Source organism: Chelonia mydas, chromosome 7 (assembly GCF_015237465.2).
Source record: "Chelonia mydas isolate rCheMyd1 chromosome 7, rCheMyd1.pri.v2, whole genome shotgun sequence".
NCBI classification, from domain to species: Eukaryota; Metazoa; Chordata; order Testudines; family Cheloniidae; genus Chelonia; species Chelonia mydas.
This window is the reverse complement of record NC_057853.1, coordinates 119,789,969-119,807,624: the sequence shown is the minus strand read 5'-3', so window position 1 is coordinate 119,807,624 and position 17,656 is coordinate 119,789,969. Positions and strand designations below refer to the sequence as shown.

General features: G+C 49.6%; 1 protein-coding gene across 13 annotated transcripts in view; it reads left to right on the top strand.

Moving 5' to 3' along the window:
• Nucleotides 1-2,595: 2,595 nt before the first annotated feature.
• The window catches only part of MFSD13A (major facilitator superfamily domain containing 13A), a 34,821-nt gene continuing 19,760 nt past the window's right edge, over nt 2,596-17,656 (top strand). For 2 of the 13 annotated variants that reach the window (XR_006292415.1, XM_037905909.2), the window contains exons 1-2: nt 5,485-8,021; nt 17,046-17,317. Coding sequence is in view for 12 of the 13 variants with exons in the window: in XM_037905909.2 (XP_037761837.1) it covers nt 17,153-17,317 (165 nt within the window). In the remaining variant the exon portion in view is untranslated. Of the gene's footprint in view, nt 2,794-5,484; nt 8,022-12,413; nt 12,511-15,004; nt 15,197-17,045; nt 17,318-17,656 lie in introns of those variants that run through there. The other 11 variants (XM_043552035.1, XM_043552036.1, XM_043552034.1 and 8 more) reach the window with 11 other exon arrangements.

Here is a 17,656-nt window from a genome sequence, read left to right as displayed (position 1 = left end):
TTAACAGCCCATTTCCAGACTTTCTGACATTTGCTTTATAATTTTGAAACTCTTCATAGAGTTTCTGTGAAGGGTTTAAAAATGTAGTTCATAGAATTAAAGGCCAGAAAAGACCTTTATGATCATCTAGTTTGACCTCCTGAATAATACAGGCCATTAAACTTCATCCAGTTATCCCTCTACTGAGAGTAATAACTTACATTTGACTAATGCATAATTCCTATGTGGTTCAAGCATCTCTTTCAGAAAGGTGTCCAGTCTTGATTCATCTCAAGACTGTAATCCCATGAGACGCCCCTGATCGAGCATGGGAAACTAAGTGATATCCGTAAGAATGGTAATGTATTTAGCTGTTTTTAATGCACTAAGTGTTTTGACCTCTCAGAAAAACTATTCATGGCGACGGTGTTTGCTCTTCATTTCAACCTGTCTCCCATCTATTCTGTCTTTCTCAGCTAGACACAAGGAGCAGGACTCAGCACAAGGTGAGCAGCCAGATCTCTGCTGACCACTGGCATGTGCTCCATAGGCCACCAATGGCCTGCAGTCCACAGCGGCGCTATCTGTCTGCTAGCTGATCTTGTTCTGGAGATATAAATCCAAAAAGCGTTAGGAAAATCTTTGAAAAGAGAAGACAGGGGCTGTGGATCCTGCACAGAGTCTCATGGGTACTTGGCTATAATCGGGTTCCCTGGGGATAGAAGGGGTGAGGGCTAGGGATCACACAGTCTTAAGGGGACGTGGGCCCCAGTGGGGCTCCCCAGGGGTGGAAGGGACAGGCATTGGGGTCGAGGGATCTCACATAGAGTCTCAGGGGAACAAGGTCCCCAGCAGGGCTCCCCACAGTAGATGTGATGCTGACAGACCGGGTGCCAGCTCATGCCAAGGACCCCAGGCCTTTGTGGATTCCGAATTTGGATCTCTGCGGTTTGTGGCTTTAGGGGCGTGACAAATACATAGCTGGAACCAGTCTGACCAGTGTGTCTGTATTGTTACAATAAGTATTAGAATTATAAAAATGTGCTTAATGTTTAGACTTTATTGAATGCTTATAAATTGCTGCAAGCATTAATCTCACTTATAATATCCATATCCCACATTGCAAGGTAATGTTTAAGCATTTGTGTAATAAGCCTCTGTGACTGCGTAAACCATCAGAGAGGAGAGAGACGTTAATTGGTGTAAAGTGCTGATCTCCAACCAAAGGTGATATTTCCTACCCCCCAGGAACGTCCCTTGACAAAAGATGAAGTATTGTGGAACATCAAAGAGAGTAGAAGACTTTGCTGATTGCTCTTCCCTCCCCTCCCCAAATGGAGAGAAGTCTGCAAATGGATTCCTTCCATCAGCTGCGTTTGCAGCTCAAGTTCGGGGGGAGAAGGGAAGGAAAGGCCCTATCGAGGAGGAACTGTATCTTTATGCTTCTTGGAATCACTGTGGCAAGAATTATTAATCATAAGCAAAAGATCCCCAGGGGTGAGCCTGAGTTAGCCCTAAAGGACATATTGAGTTTGCTTATTAGAGAAACTTCTATTACTGTCTGAAACTGAAGCTAGGAGCTCCTTGGGAGGTGTGTGCGGATACAGGTTTACCTGCTTTAGCCTTGTAAATAACTCCCATTTCTTTGCCCTCTATAATAACTCTTGAGATAAGAGACAGGGTGGGTGAGGTAATATCTCTTATTGGCCCAGCTTCTGTAGGTGAGAGAGACGAGCTTTCACCCAGCTCTCCTCTAGGGCTGGAAAAGCGTTACTGCTAAATACTAGGTTTGGGGTGGGGATCACACCCAATCTGTGGGGCAGGGGGCTGGGGATCTCACAGTCTCTGGGTCATGGGCTATTGGGGGGGGGGGGGGGGGAGGAAGATGTCCTGTAGGGGCAGGGCCAGGCCTCACAGGCCGAAGGCTGTGGGGGCTGGGGGGGCAGGGGAGATGTCCTGTGGGGGCAGGGCCAGGCCTCACAGGCTGAGGGCTATGGGGGGTGGGGGGAGGGGAGATGTCCTGTGGGGGCAGGGCCAGGCCTCAGAGGCTGAGGGCTAGGGGGGGTGCGGGGGAGGGGGAGATGTCCTGCGGGGGCAGGGCCGGGCCTCACAGGCTGAGGGCTAGGGGGGGTGCGGGGGGGAGGGGAGATGTCCTGTGGGGGCAGGGCCGGGCCTCACAGGCTGAGGGCTATAGGGGGTGGGGGGAGGGGAGATGTCCTGTGGGGGCAGGGCCGGGCCAGGCCTCACAGGCTGAGGGCTATGGGGGGTGGGGTGGGGGGAGGGGAGATGTCCTGTGGGGGCAGGGCCAGGCCTCAGAGGCTGAGGGCTATGGGGACTGGGGGGGCGGGGGAGATGTCCTGTGCGGGCAGGGCCAGGCCAGGCCTCACAGTCTCGAGGCCGTGGCCTGTGGGGCGGCCCACAGAGAGGGAGAGCGGCCCCGTTAGAAGGCCCCGCGTCGAGTCCCCTCCCCATTCCGAATGCGGATCTCTGCGGTTTGTGGCTTTAGGGGCGTCAGTATGTAAATTAGGTGCTTTCTGACTGGCTCGTCGCTATGTCACTCAGCTGAGAGACCCCCCCCACCTGCCCCACTTTGAAAATCAGCGCTCGCCCAAGACGGCCGGAAGTGTGGGGCGGGCTGGCTTCGCCTGCCCGGAGTAAAGATGGCCTCCGCGGGCTCCGCCTCAGGGCGGGGGGGGGCCTCCCTCGCCTCCTTCGGGCAGCGTGGGCGGGGCCGAACGGCCGGTGTGGCGGCAGCTGAGTGCGCACGCGCGCCTGGTGCTGACAGGGGAGAGCCGGGGCTGGGAGTCGAGGCAGGTAGGAGGCGCCGCGCGCTCTGGGGGGCGCGGAGGGGGCGGGGCCTGCGCGCGCTCTCCCCCCCGCCCCCGGGGGAAGTGCGGGGGATGGGTGCCCGGTTCGAACGCTCGCTCCCGGCGGGAGCTGCCTCTCTGCCGTGCCCGGCGCGGGGGTGCCTCCGCCGGGGCTCCGTGCTGCGGCCGGGGACTGGCCCCCCCCCCCATTGGGGTCTGTCCTGGGCAAAGCGCGGTGGGGGAGGGGTTCTGTCCCGTCCCCCCCATTGGGGTCTGTCCTGGGCAAAGCGCGGTGGGGGAGGGGTTCTGTCCCCCCCCCCCCGTCATTGGGGTCTGTCCTGGGCAAAGCGCGGTGGGGGAGCGGTTCTGTCCCGTCCCCCCCATTGGGGTCTGTCCTGGGCAAAGCGTGGTGGGGGAGGGGTTCTGTCGGCCCCCCCATTGGGGTCTGTCCTGGGCAAAGCGCGGTGGGGGAGGGGTTCTGTCCCCCCCACCCATTGGGGTCTGTCTTGGGCAAAGCGCGGTGGGGGAGGGGTTCTGTCCCTTCCCCCCCCCCCGTCATTGGGGTCTGTCCTGGGCAAAGCGCGGTGGGGGAGGGGTTCTGTCCCCCCCCCCATTGGGGTCTGTCCTGGGCAAAGCGCGGTGGGGGAGGGGTTCTGTCCCCCCCCCATCATTGGGGTCTGTCCTGGGCAAAGCGCGGTGGGGGAGGGGTTCTGTCCCCCGCACCCATTGGGGTCTGTCCTGGGCAAAGCGCAGTGGGGGAGGGGTTCTGTCCCCCCCCCCGTCATTGGGGTCAGTCCTGGGCAAAGCGCGGTGGGGGAGGGGTTCTGTCCCTTCTCCCCCCCCCCCCGTCATTGGGGTCTGTCCTGGGCAAAGCGCGGTGGGGGAGGGGTTCTGTCCCTTCCCCCCCCCCCCCCCCCGGTCACTGGGGTCTGTCCTGGGCAAAGCGCGGTGGGGGAGGGGTTCTGTCCCCCCCCCCCCGTCATTGGGGTCAGTCCTGGGCAAAGCGCGGTGGGGGAGGGGTTCTGTCCCTTCCCCCCCCCCCCCGTCATTGGGGTCTGTCCTGGGCAAAGCGCGGTGGGGGAGGGGTTCTGTCCCTTCCCCCCCCCCCCCGTCATTGGGGTCTGTCCTGGGCAAAGCGCGGTGGGGGAGGGGTTCTGTCCCCCCCACCCATTGGGGTCTGTCCTGGGCAAAGCGCAGTGGGGGAGGGGTTCTGTCCCTTCCCCCCCCCCCCCCCGGTCACTGGGGTCTGTCCTGGGCAAAGCGCGGTGGGGGAGGGGTTCTGTCCCTTCCCCCCCCCGTCATTGGGGTCTGTCCTGGGCAAAGCGCGGTGGGGGAGGGGTTCTGTCCCCCCCCCCCATTGGGGTTTGTCCTGGGCAAAGCGCGGTGGGGGAGGGGTTCTGTCCCTTCCCCTCCCCCCCACCCATTGGGGTCTGTCCTGGGCAAAGTGCGGTGGGGAAGGGGTTCTGTCCGTCCGTCCTCCCCCCCCCGTCACTGGGGTCTGTCCTGGGCAAAGCGCGGTGGGGGAGGGGTTCTGTCCTTCCCCCCCCCCCCCCCCGTCACTGGGGTCTGTCCTGGGCAAAGCGCGGTGGGGGAGGGGTTCTGTCCCGTCCCCCCCATTGGGGTCTGTCCTGGGCAAAGCGCGGTGGGGGAGGGGTTCTGTCCCGTCCCCCCCATTGGGGTCTGTCCTGGGCAAAGCGCGGTGGGGGAGGGGTTCTGTCGGCCCCCCCATTGGGGTTTGTCCTGGGCAAAGCGCGGTGGGGGAGGGGTTCTGTCCCTTCCCCCCCCCGTCATTGGGGTCTGTCCTGGGCAAAGCGCGGTGGGGGAAGGGTTCTGTCCCCCCCCACCCCCATTGGGGTCTGTCCTGGGCAAAGCGCGGTGGGGGAGGGGTTCTGTCGGCCCCCCCATTGGGGTTTGTCCTGGGCAAAGCGCGGTGGGGGAGGGGTTCTGTCCCTTCCCCCCCCCCGTCATTGGGGTCTGTCCTGGGCAAAGCGCGGTGGGGGAAGGGTTCTGTCCCCCCCCCCCCCCCATTGGGGTTTGTCCTGGGCAAAGCGCGGTGGGGGAGGGGTTCTGTCCCTTCGTCCCCCCCCCCCCATTGGGGTTTGTCCTGGGCAAAGCGCGGTGGGGGAGGGGTTCTGTCCCTTCCCCCCCCCCCCCCCACCCATTGGGGTCTGTCCTGGGCAAAGTGCGGTGGGGAAGGGGTTCTGTCCCCCCCCCCCATTGGGGTCTGTCCTGGACAAAGCGTGGTGGGGGAGGGGTTCTGTCCGTCCGTCCCCCCCCCCGTCACTGGGGTCTGTCCTGGGCAAAGCGCGGTGGGGGAGGGGTTCTGTCCCGTCCCCCCCATTGGGGTCTGTCCTGGGCAAAGCGCGGTGGGGGAGGGGTTCTGTCGGCCCCCCCATTGGGGTCTGTCCTGGGCAAAGCGCGGTGGGGGAGGGGTTCTGTCCCCCCCACCCATTGGGGTCTGTCCTGGGCAAAGCACGGTGGGGGAGGGGTTCTGTCCCTTCCCCCCCCCATCATTGGGGTCTGTCTTGGGCAAAGCGCGGTGGGGGAGCGGTTCTGTCCCCCCCACCCATTGGGGTCTGTCCTGGGCAAAGCACCGTGGGGGAGGGGTTCTGTCCCCTCCCCCGCGTCATTGGGGTCTGTCCTGGGCGAAGCGCGGTCAGGGTGGGGTTCTGTCCCCTCCCCCCAACATAGGGGTCTGTCCTGGGTGGGGGGGTCCTGCCCTAGGTAAAGTGCTATGTGTGGGGGGGTAAGGGTTCTGTCTCCATTCCTCTCCATAGGGGTCTGACCTGGGTAGAGGGGGGGTCTGTCCCCCCCCATTATAGGGGTCTATCCCAGGTAGAGCGCTGTCACTTCCCCCTGTATTGGCATCCATCCCAAGTAGAGTGCTGCCGGATGTCTCCCCTCGCCCACTTCAGGGCAGGTGCCTGCAGGGTGGGCCGTGCAGTACTGGTACAGTATGGGGAGCTGGTTCTTTGTCTCAGTCCCCATCCCTTGCTGGGATGTTATGTAAACAGATGAGCCGGGAGTAGTGGTGCCCCATCCCTCGTATTTCTGTCTGTTTTATTATCTGAGCGGTGAGGTGGGGGAGGTAATTTCTGTTATTGGACCAACTTCTGTTGGTGGAAGGGACAAGTTTTTGAGCTTCACATCTGGAGAAGGAAACCAAAGTGGTCAAGCTAAATAGAAGGTAGGACAGATTGTTAAGCATAAGAGGTTCATGCATGTTGTAGGAGACCACTTAAAATGAAGTGGGCAACTTTATTTTTTTTTGTTTTGTTATATATTTATTATTCCATGACCATCCAGGAAATCTTAAAAATCTAGCCAACTAGTGAAGGATTCATCTCTCCCTCCCCTGCATGGAAGCTACAGTCTGGTAGCGGTTTCCATTGTAATTTGCACTTCATTCGTGACTTTTATCTGAACACCTCAAAGCATTTCACAAACAAAAACTACATCTCCTACCCCTTGGGAGCTGTAGGCAGTGGTGAGCTGGAGCCGGTTCACGCGAACCAGTTGTTAAATTTTGAAGCCGGTTTAGAACTGGTTGTTAAAGGGGTGGGCAAACTCCGGCTCGCGGGCCACATGCGGCCCGCGGGACCATCCTGTCCATCCTGCCTAAGCTCTCGGATGGGGAGACTCCCCTGTGAATTTTCACCCAGTGGCACTCAGAAGCTTTGGCGCCAGGTCCTTCAATGCTGCCGAAGACCCGGAGCGACTAAAGAACATGCCGCCAAAGACCCAGAGCGACCGAAGGAACTGGTTCTTCAGCTTCTGGCAGCTCATCACTGGCTGTAGGTGTGTGTTACCCTCATTTCACAGTTCAGGAAATGGAGGCATGGAGTAGGGAAGTGACTTGACAAAGATCACACAAGAAGTCAGTGGTGGAGCTTGCAACTAGAACCCAGGAGTCCTGCTTCTCCATCCCCTACTCTAGTCACTAATCTCTTCTCAAAATTCAGTTTCAAGGGTGTCTGAATAACCAGGTGAAAACTTGATCTAAACTTGGACTTCAAGTGGAGATGATGTTGTCACCACTTCTTGAACCATCCCCCTTTGTGACAAAGCAAACAATTCCTGTATCCAGACACTGCACAAATAGTGAGAGTGGGTAAAGGAGAACTTGCATTGTTCAGTATTTTGAAGTTCTTTCTTGCATGGGGAAATGCTCATAACAATGTAGGTAAATGTGCTTAAACTGGTCCAGTGACATCTTTCAGGACTGAAACATTACAAAGGTTCCTGACTGCCTCAATTTTGGGTCCTGTGACAGGCTTCAGTAAGCCTTTCAGGAAACACCTTATGATCTGGTGATTGAAACCCCAGGCTGGGAGAGAGGGAATGACTGCAGTTTTCAAAAGATTGTAAGCAAAAACAAAAAAAACCCTCACTGACCAGTCCATACTGAAGTGAGTTCTGTGGAGAAATCCTGCTCAGATACCATGATGATGGGTGGAGAAGAAATACCTAGACAGAGATGTTCTCTTTAACAGCATGAAAAGTGGCACCAATGCTTCTCAGCTTGTCGTACGCTTCCTACTAATGCTAATGAGAATAATGGGCAGGTACTGAAGTGCTATACCTCCAGGGTTTCAGCACAGGAGTAAGAAAAGGAGTACTTGTGGCACCTTAGAGACTAACAAATTTCTTTGAGTATAAGCTTTCGTGAGCTACAGCTCACTTCGTCAGATGTATGCAGTGGAGTAGTTGGTGTGGTTTTTTTTTAAAACTTGAACGCAAAAAACAAAATTAAAGTAACGTTAAATATCTGGCTTGTGAGTGAACCTGTCAACTTGATGTTTTATTTAGATTCTTATACCACCCTTATTACTTGTATCTGAGCACCTTCCAGCAGTTCACTAAGCCAGGAGACTAACATCTGTGAGGTGTGGTTCATTCTCTTTCTCTTTCTCATCCTCTCTGTAAGGAAGAATTTTGTGTGCAGTTATGTCTCGGTAGGGGATTGTTTTAATATATTTTTAACATGTACACATTGTTGTGTGTTTGCTAGAGAAGGCAGTTGGAAGACAAGAACCTTGCATTTGGAGCAGAAGGTGGTGCTTGTGATGGTCATTAGTTCCTGCAGGGTTTGTCCTGCTGTCTGGGACAGGCCCCCAAGAAATCTCAGACTTTTGCACAGATGAGCTTTACCCTTTTGGTAAAAAGTTCCATTCTGCCTGAGGAGCGAAGCTGTCTAGAAGGATCTTCATCCCGGAGCATGAGGCTGTCTTTTAGGTATGCTGGGCCCAGGCCACTGAGTGACTTGAAGATAAATAGAGATATGTGACGCTATGCCATAAACTCATCTTTAAAGGCACGCTGTCATTGTCAATCTTTTGATACCAGTTACTTTTTTTAAATGTTTTTTTTCTCTGTTCTCTCACTGACAAGTTGCAGTCAGTTTCTCCTTTGCTAATTGACTACACAGGGAAACAGTGAAACTGACTATTGTGACAGGGTCGGGCCAGATGGCTACAGGAGAGAAATAGAAGGCAGATATATTAGCCCCAGGCTAAATAGGTCCCTTTCCCCGGGTAAGGTAACAGGGAAGGTTCCAGAACAATCAAGAACCTTCTAGAGACAATTAAGACAGGCTGATTAGAACACCTGCAGCCAATCAAGAAGCTGCTAGAAACACTTTAGTTTATGGTGTGCGTGTGAGGAGCTGGGAGCAAGAGGTATGAGGAGCTGAGAGTGAGAATGCGGACTGTTGGAGGACTGAGGTGTACAAGCGTTATCAGAGACCAGAGGAAGGTCCTATGGTGAGGATAAAGAAGGTGTTGGGAGGAGGCCATGGGGAAGTAGCCCAGGGAGTTGTAGCTGTCGCACAGCTGTTCCAGGAGGCACTCTAGACAGCTGCATTCCACAGGGGCCCTGGGCTGGAACCCGGAGTAGAGGGCGGGCCCGGGTTCCCCCCAAATCCTCCCAACTCCTGGTCAGACACAGGAGGAGTCGACCTGGACTGTGGGTTCAGAAAAACGGCCAAGCTGAGGGCTGCTGTGAACCTCCAAGGCGAGTAAATCCGCCAATAAGCGCAAGACCCACCAAGGTAGAGCAGGAATTTTGTCACACTATGTACCAACTGATTTCAAATGCACAAAGTAAACAAACTGGATCGGGGAGGCTCTTGTTGCTTTATTTAGAAAGTTTAGTTGTTGTAATAACAGGAGGTACAAAAGTCAAACAGAAATGGCTTTCAAGATGACTGTGTCTCTTTAACTTTCCCAGTATTACAGTAGCTCATGTGTTCCTCAAATAGTGAGTTAATTTTGTATTACATAGGCACACCTGGACATTCTCAAACCCTTGGTTGTGGCTGTCAAAATAAGCTTTATTGTTTGCAATGTTGTAGCCATGTTGTCTCCGGGATACAAGAGAGACAAAGTGGGTGAGGGAACATCTTTTAGTGGACCAACTTCTGCTGGTGAAAGGAATAAGCTTTTGAGCTCCACAGAACTCTTCTTAGGGCCTGAATGTCTGTCGGCTTCTTCAGGCCTAAAGAAGAGCTCTGTGGATCTCAAAATCTTGTCCCTTTCACCACAGAAGTTGGTCCGGTAAAAGATATTACCTCACCTGCTCTGTCTCTGATAGAAGATTCCTACATTTACAGAGCTTAGAGCCAGAAGGGACTGTTAGATTATCCAGTCTGACCTGTATATCACAGGTCATTACATTTCACCCAGTTATCCTTTATTGAGCCCAATAGTTTGTCTGACTAAAGCGAATCTTCCAGAAAGACTCTGTCTTGCTATGAAGACATCAAGAGTTGAGAATTCACCACTTCCCTTGGTAGTTTGTTCCAAAGCTTAATCACTTTCACTGTTTAAAAACTTGCGCCTTGTTTCTAATTTGAACATTTCTGGTGCCAGCTTCCAGGCACTTGTTCTTGTTATGCCTTTCTCTGCAAGATTTCTCTGCATTAGCAGCACCTGGTGTGTTTTTTTTGGTTTGTTTTTTTTCCTCCCCATGAAGCTACCGATATACTATAATCAAGGCAGTGCTCAATCTTTTTGATAACCTAAACAGCTCAAGATCTTTAAATTGCTCACGACAAGACATTTTCTCCAGCCCTTGAATCATTTTTGACTCTTCTGCATCCTGTCCAGTTTTTCAACTTCCTTTTTAAAACGTGGACACATGCACTATATGCAGTATTCCAGTATTTGTCTCACCACAATGCTGTACAAAGGTAAAATTGCCTTCCTACTCCTGTTCAGTACTCCCTCAAATCCTTTTTTGAATCTCTGCTTTCCAGGATACAGTCCTCCATTCTGTAGGGATGGGCTGCATGCCTTATTCTTAGATGTATAACTTTGCATTTGGCTGTATTAAAATACACTTTGTTTGAATCAACCCTGCTTATCAAGCAATCCAGATTGGTCTGTATGACTGCCTTCTCCTCCTCATTATTTACCACTCTGCCTGTCTCTGTCCTTCACAAATGATATCAGCTGTGATTTTCTGTATACTTTCAGATCATTGATGAAAATGTTGAATAGCATTGAGCCAAGTACTGATTCTTGTGGAACATCACTAGAAACCCTCCCATTCAGTGGTGATTCTATATTGACAACTACTTTTTGAGATCTGTCAGTTAGCCAGTTCTTAATCCATTTAACATGTGCTTTTTGGTATGTAATACTAATTTTAATCAAGCTGTCATGTGGTGTGAAGTCAAGTGCCTTATAAAAATCTAAGTATTTTGCATCTATGCAGTTACCTTTATCAACCAAACTTGTGATCTTTTCAAATAATGACATGGGTTTGTTTGACAAGACCGGTTTTCCATAAAAATCGTGTGAATTATATAATCTGCGTAGCACAAAGTTATGTATGCACCAATGAACGTCATTAAGGGTGTGAACCAGTTTGACAGAAGCACGACTGCATAGTTATAAAAGAAAGGAGATGTTCAATTTCCTCCAATACGGGGATGTCATATGGCTGGCTAAGTAAACCAGCTGGGTGCCTCACTGTTGTGCTTAGCAATTAAAGTGCATGTGATATGTTTCCTTATTGTGTTCTTCCTTGTCTGAGCCAGTTGGTATCACGTTATTGCACACACATTCCATTGCTTTATAAAAATACAGTTACAGTAGGAACCTATTTTCTGAGAGTTTGTTAGTATTGTCAGTTGGTATCCCATCAGTACTTTTCTGTAAAATCTACCTGCGTTAGCAATGACTGCCCAATGGACTCTTGAAGAAACATAGAGGAGTTAAGATTTCACAGGTGACTTGCAATTGAATCCACAGCTGTAGCACTTGACCCCAGTGCCCCCTTGAGAACAGTTAGAAACTCTGCAACAGCTTTATCCATCCATCCATCCCATGGGCTCATGAAGTTAAGAATAAAGTATTAATGGTTTTATGGAAGATGGACCAGACTATCTTAGAGTTTCATTTTGCTCTGGGGGTGGTGCTTGAGGGAAAGAGCTAAGTTCACCCAAACAACCTTAACTATTAAATCTGGGTTTTTTGTAAAGGAGGAACTTTGCGGTGGACTTCTCAGGGGATTTTAACCTTGTACCTTTCTCACAAGAAGGGAGAACAAATTCAAGGCTTTTTTGACTGTATTAAGATTGAAAGAATCAATCACATCAGAGTTTAAAGTTTTTTTGGTTTTTTTGGCCTAGAAATCTCCATAGATTTTAGAAAAAAGGTATAAACTGCTGCTCAGTGATGAACAAGTCATTTAATACAATAAAGGTAAATTTATTGTAAAAGGTGAAAATTGCCCTTTATGGAGAGCTTGTTTGAGGCCTTCCGTGCTCTGGAGAATCCCAAGGTAACAATGTGTGGAGTAGGAAGGGGGTGTATGGAATGGTGGTTACCTGTTTCAGAGTAGCAGCCGTGTTAGTCTGTATTCGCAAAAAGAAAAGGAGGACTTGTGGCACCTTAGAGACTAACCAATTTATTTGAGCATAAGCTTTCGTGAGCTACAGCTCACTTCATTGGACGCATCCGATGAAGTGAGCTGTAGCTCACGAAAGCTTATGCTCAAATAAATTTGTTAGTCTCTACGGTGCCACAAGTACTCCTTTTCTTGTTACCTGTTTGCGCTCTCTCTGTGACTGGCTAGAAAACTAGGCCAGATGTTGCAAGAATCCTAAAATGCAATGCCAGCTACAATCTGCTAACATCCTTTGTAAGAAAGGCAGTGCCTTCCAGGTGTTTTATGTATGAACATTTGCCTTCTTAGAGAATAGACTGTAACTGGCAGGAGTGAAGCATATGTACTAAATGCAAACTCTGCAAAAGCTAAAGTTTCTGAAACTGAAACTGATGTGTATATTGTTTTTTAACTTAAAATTCCAGCTTGGTAGTTGTGCTTATGAGATTCAGAATAACTGACAGATCTACCTCTCTTGAAACTCTTCTGGCCCTTATTTCTTGATGCTGAATATTGAAAAGTTCTGAAATATGTCACAAGTAACTTTACCCAAGGGAAAAGGCTATAAAAATAGCAGTGTGGCAAATTTAAACGTAGTGCTTTTATGGTTCTCAGAGCACAGTTAAGTTCTTTACATGCAAGTTCTTTATCATTTTATTCCTTTCATCCACACATTTACAAATGGAAAAAATGAATGACCTCACGACTACCCAAACAAACTTCAATTGCTTACAGATGTCAATGCTTTAACCGTCTGTGAGAGATTATACATCTGTGATGGAGTCTCAGAGAAAAAGAGTAAAAAGCTTTGCTTACTGAAATCAACAGTATGGTATGTAAATGGCAAAATGGAATGTCTGTGGAAGCTCCAATAGCTCTGTTGCCTTTACAAATTCAGGGCGATGTACAGTGTTGGAGTGACTCTTTGCTCTGACACAGGGCTCCACTTCTCAAGATACGAAATTCTGTTTGTGCTTGTGACAGATGCTGACAGCACTGGAGACTTTAAGCCCTCTGTTTTCTCACTAAATGTTTGATTTAGTACTGCCTCACATTGAGTCAAAGTAGTAGGGAGATTTTTCTAGTCTGAGAATACATGGGAATAAAACTTAGTACGGTGGACAGCATCATTTTGGGCTCAATGGGGATATCCTGTATGGCCAGATAGAATAGCTCTGATGCTATGCTTGCACTGGTAAATCAGGAATAACTTGGGTGACTTCAGTGGCATTACCCCAGTATGAAACTGGTGTGCATGAGATCAGAATCAAGCACAGTGGGGGTTGGTTTTGGTTTTTCTCTGCACACTGTAGCAGCACATGGTTTCTCCTCCAGATTCTCTCCTCTTCCATTTGATAAACCGTTTCCCTTTCATTACCCCGAGGGAATTCTGTGCCAAAAATTTAAAAATTCTGCACATTTATTGACAAAATTTGGAGGCTCCAGCATGGCAGTGGGGCACACAGGCCACTGACTGCACAGAGGTGGGAGATCACCCTGCAGTCCCCACTCTGTGACATAGACTCAGCAGTAAGGCTGCACACACTGCAAGGGCCAGGTCTTCCCGTCCATGCCATGCACACTAGATGTAGACAGGCAGGCTCAGCCCAGCAGGATCCAAGTGTGGAGGGGCTTGGTATGGGGTGATAGGGGTTGTGTGGGGCAATGTGGTTGTGGGCAGCTTGGGGGAGGGGAGTGTCTGGGAACGGAGGGGGATCTGGATGAACAAGGGCTCACTGGTAGGGGGGTTCTGGGTTCAGAGGCAATGGGACTCCGCAGGGGGGGTCCAGGTGAAGGTGGTTGGGGCTCAGCAGTGGGGAGTCTGGGTGCTGGCTAGATGGGGTGCAGGTCCAGGTGCTGGCTTGTGGGGCTCAGTGGGGTGGGGGGGTCTGGGTGCGGAGGGCTAGTCAGGGTGGTCCAGGTGCAGATAGGATAGGAGTAGGAGTTCAAGTGTTGTGGGGCAGTCTGGATGCAGGGGTGGGGTCCAGATGCAGGGAGGTGGGACTTGGCAGGGGGGTGTGGGTGCAGGGGGGCTCCAGATGCAGAGGGTGAGGCTTGTTGGGGGGTGGCTTTGGTTTCAGGGGCTCAGTGGGAGGGTTCTGGATGCAGGGAGTGAGGCTTGGCAGGGCAATCTGGGTATGAAGTGGGTCCGGATGCACAGGGGTTGTGTGGACAGGAGAGCAGCTCCCCATACAGTGACCCCTCCCCCCGAAGGCTGAGGAGCAATGGGGGCAGGAAGGAGGTGGGTGTGAAGCTTTCTGCAGCTGAAGAGGTTTCAGCGGGGTGGTCTGACCCTGGTCGCTCCTTGCAGGGGAAGAGGAAGTCCCATCTTTCCCAACCCTGCTGGGACTAGCAGCTGAGCCTGGCACAGGGTAGGAACCACTGGCTGGGGCGTGTGTCCCCCCCCCCCCCCCCCGATTTACCTCTTTGCTTGCTGCACCGGATGCACCCACGCTGCTGGGGAGCGGCACATGACCGCTTTCGTGGCTTCCCTTTGTTTCCTCATCAGAGGGTCATTTTTCTGTGGGGAAGCAAAGAAATCTGCAAGGGATGTGAATTCTGCACACATGCAGTGGCACGGAATTCCCCCAGAAGCACTTTCATGAGAGAGTTGTAACTTACATGGCTGTCTTCTGCTTACTTCTGTTGTGCAGCAGCAGACAGGTTGATATTACAGATGGGGGAGTACTGTGTGATCTTTAACTGTGCAGAGCCAGCACGGACCCCGAATGACTTCCTCTTTGATTTCTTAGCAAAACTGCAGTAACTTGATTAAATGTAATCAAGAATATTCAGGATGCTCTCAGTGAAGGACATAGGAATTACCAGACTAATGCTCCCGTAAATCCAGTTCCCAATGCCAGGGGTGAAATCGTGGCCCCGTTGACTCTCATGGGCCAGCATTTCACTCTAAATGTCTCAGTAGAAGGTGCAAAAGGTGCAGCAGGGGGAATAATGGAATAACCCATCCACAGAGAGTGTGTCTTCCAAACCTCCGTTAGAAAGAGGGACTGATGGGATAAAAAGGTGTCCCGCTTTAGTTCATCTAATGTAACTGCAGAAGTTCTCCCTCTATGTATAAGGGTGAAATCCTACTGTGCTTGTGGCCTCTACTTTTTTGAGTTCCTCCGGTTAATAGGTTCCATGTGTGTAGCTTGGGGAGGGAAGAGAGAGGGTTTTTTGCTTAGTTTGAATGTTCTTGTTTTTTCAATCTCCTTGCATGTTTTTGTGTTGAGGATAAAATGAAACATCCAATTTTACCTTCTCTGTTCCGTTCCTTATTTTATATATGTTAACCACGTCCCTATTAATCATCTTTCCTCTAGACTAAACAGTCCTGATCTCTAGTCCATCCTCAGAAGTCACTTCAGATCTTCAGTCGCTTTTGTCACCATTCGCTGGACCCCTTCTGTTTCTGCTAATCTATATTGACATAGGGTGACCAGAAGTGACTTTGACTTTGGCATTATACATATTCAGTGTTTTCTATGCCATTCCATAAGCATCCTAAAGTAAAGGTATGCCAATCAAAGGACAGCTAAATTATGGCTTTTAACCCTTTTATTTAAAAACCACTTCCTTGATTACACGGGTAAAGCACCTTGTGCTATTGAAAACCTCCTTTTAGGATATCAATGTATCCTCTTCTTTCAGGTTACGTTTTTGGGAAAAACAGTGCTAGATTAAATGAGGCAATGTGTCTTTTATCTGGATATAATTTGAGATGTCATACAATCTTTGATCCCTTGTTAATCCCCCCCCAAATTAAAAAAACATCCCCACTTGAGGCTTGTCAGCATGTCTGTCTATAAATAAGTGCTTATTATCTAGTAGAATTCCCTTCCAAGATCTGTTTTCCACTCTGGAGGTGTGTTGTTGTTGTTTTTTAATATGGTATCAGTACAGAATTACAGCTTTAACTCCTAACACCTGATATGGACTATGTTGAAGTTAGATCTAATTGCAAAACTGAGTATTTGACTCCAAGTGGGATATTAAACCTCTGTGTAACAATGTAACTGGAATAAATGCTGCGTACGATGAATGAGTTAGAAGGAAGTGATTGAGCATTCCTTGGGCTGGGCAGATAGCCATTCTTACGTTTGCCATAAAGTGCTTACGCTCCTGACTTCTGGTAAACGTTGAATGGGTCTGGAATTTTGCCCTCAAGTTTCATCCCAGCCCTTGACTTTTTTTTTTCTTCCTCCCTTGATCTTGGCTTGATGCAACTCCTAGTGAAGTCAACAGGAAGATACCAGACTCCAGTGGGAGCTGGCCTGGCCTTTAAATGCGTTACTTTCACTGTTAGGGGACTTCTTACACTGCTAATACTACAGAAATGACAGTGCTTATGTTCATCTGCAATTTAGCTTAATAAAATGTGAGTTCTTTCCATAAGTGCCATCAGGCAATCCTTGGGACTCAGCTTTTTGTGCTGAAGATGCAGTTCTCTTAACTGTCAATATATTTAACTTCCTTCTGTAAGGGAATGAGGACATGCCAGTGGGTTTAGTTGTATTGCAGTAGTGATTAGAGGCCCTAATCAAGATTCAGGGCCCCATTGTGTGAGAAACAGAAACCTCTGTTTCCTCCTTCTGGGGACCTGGATTCCAAAGTGGTTTATGTCCTGTAACATCGTGGTGTCAACTAGGTATTACAACGGTCTGGTATTGACTTTCCACATCACAAAACTACAATATAATTCAAAATTAAGTAACTTCTGTCTGAGCGAGACTAGCTGTAGCAAGTTATGATTGAGATGCTTTGTGAAAGAAGTGTGCATGTGTCCGACTGTATCACACCTGCTTGAACTAGGGCTTATTCCTGCTGGTTTCCTGGCATTTGTTTTTGAGTCTAAAATTCACCCTGGTAACTCTCTTCTCCTTCAATTTGACTATCTAAAAATATCTGCGATTAATCGGTCTTCTGAAGACTGTTTCTGTATGCAACCATAAATCCTGTCTCCGCTTGTGTTCTTGCCTTAAAGTATTGAAATAGCTAATCTACTCTATGCCAGACAACAAAGAGCATTAAAGTACAGTATATAAAAACTGTCAGTATTCCTACTAGTAAACAGCTGAACCGAGGAGAGCCCTTGATCTAGTCCGATAGTTTGGGCCAAATGATAACTCAGCTTAAGGGAATGGCTTTACCACAGCAGATGGCCTTTAGCCTTTTAAATCCCATTTAAAGCCACTTTGAACAACTGAGCAAAGCAATCTAATTCTGACTTGATTTGTATTGGCTGGTAAAGCTTACATTTGGGTGGGTGGGTGGATTTTGTGGGTTGTTTTTTTTTTTTTTTTTTTTTTTTTTTTTTTTAAATAAATGGATTGACTTAATTCTATAACTTTTTTTTTTCAACAGGAGGAACAATGGACTGGCCCCCAACAAAAGTCAACAGATGCTGCGGGAAGGTGTCCCACCTGAAATGGAGATGATCTGGAAAGCTGAAGTACTCTGAATGAACCAACATGGGTTTGCGACTGTTGAGTTGTCTCTTTAATTTACCCACTGCTGTGATCTATGGGTCCCTGTCCCTCTTTGTTTCCATTTTGCACAATGTATTCCTCCTATATTACGTGGATACCTTTGTTTCTGTTTACAAGATTGATAAACTGTCCTTTTGGATTGGGGAGGTAAGTTTCTGAGACATACGTTTTCCTACCGTTCTCAAGATATGCAGTATGATCTGAAACCAAAGCATCAGGTTAGAATATGGGAGAACATTTTGGTAGCTTAATTTCTTTTTTGGCAGGAAGTGATAAAGGAGCTAGTAGTGTTAGGGCTAAATTGGGTGACCTAGCACTTCTCACTCATACAAATATACAGAGATAGTCAGTTGGGGTATAAACACCAGCAACGTACATTTTAAAGAGTGCCTTTCCTCTTGGAGAATCCCAGCACGTTTCAGACGACACGCAGCGGCGATGAAACACAGCACTGAATGAGTCTGAATGAGACTTCTTGAGTGCCTG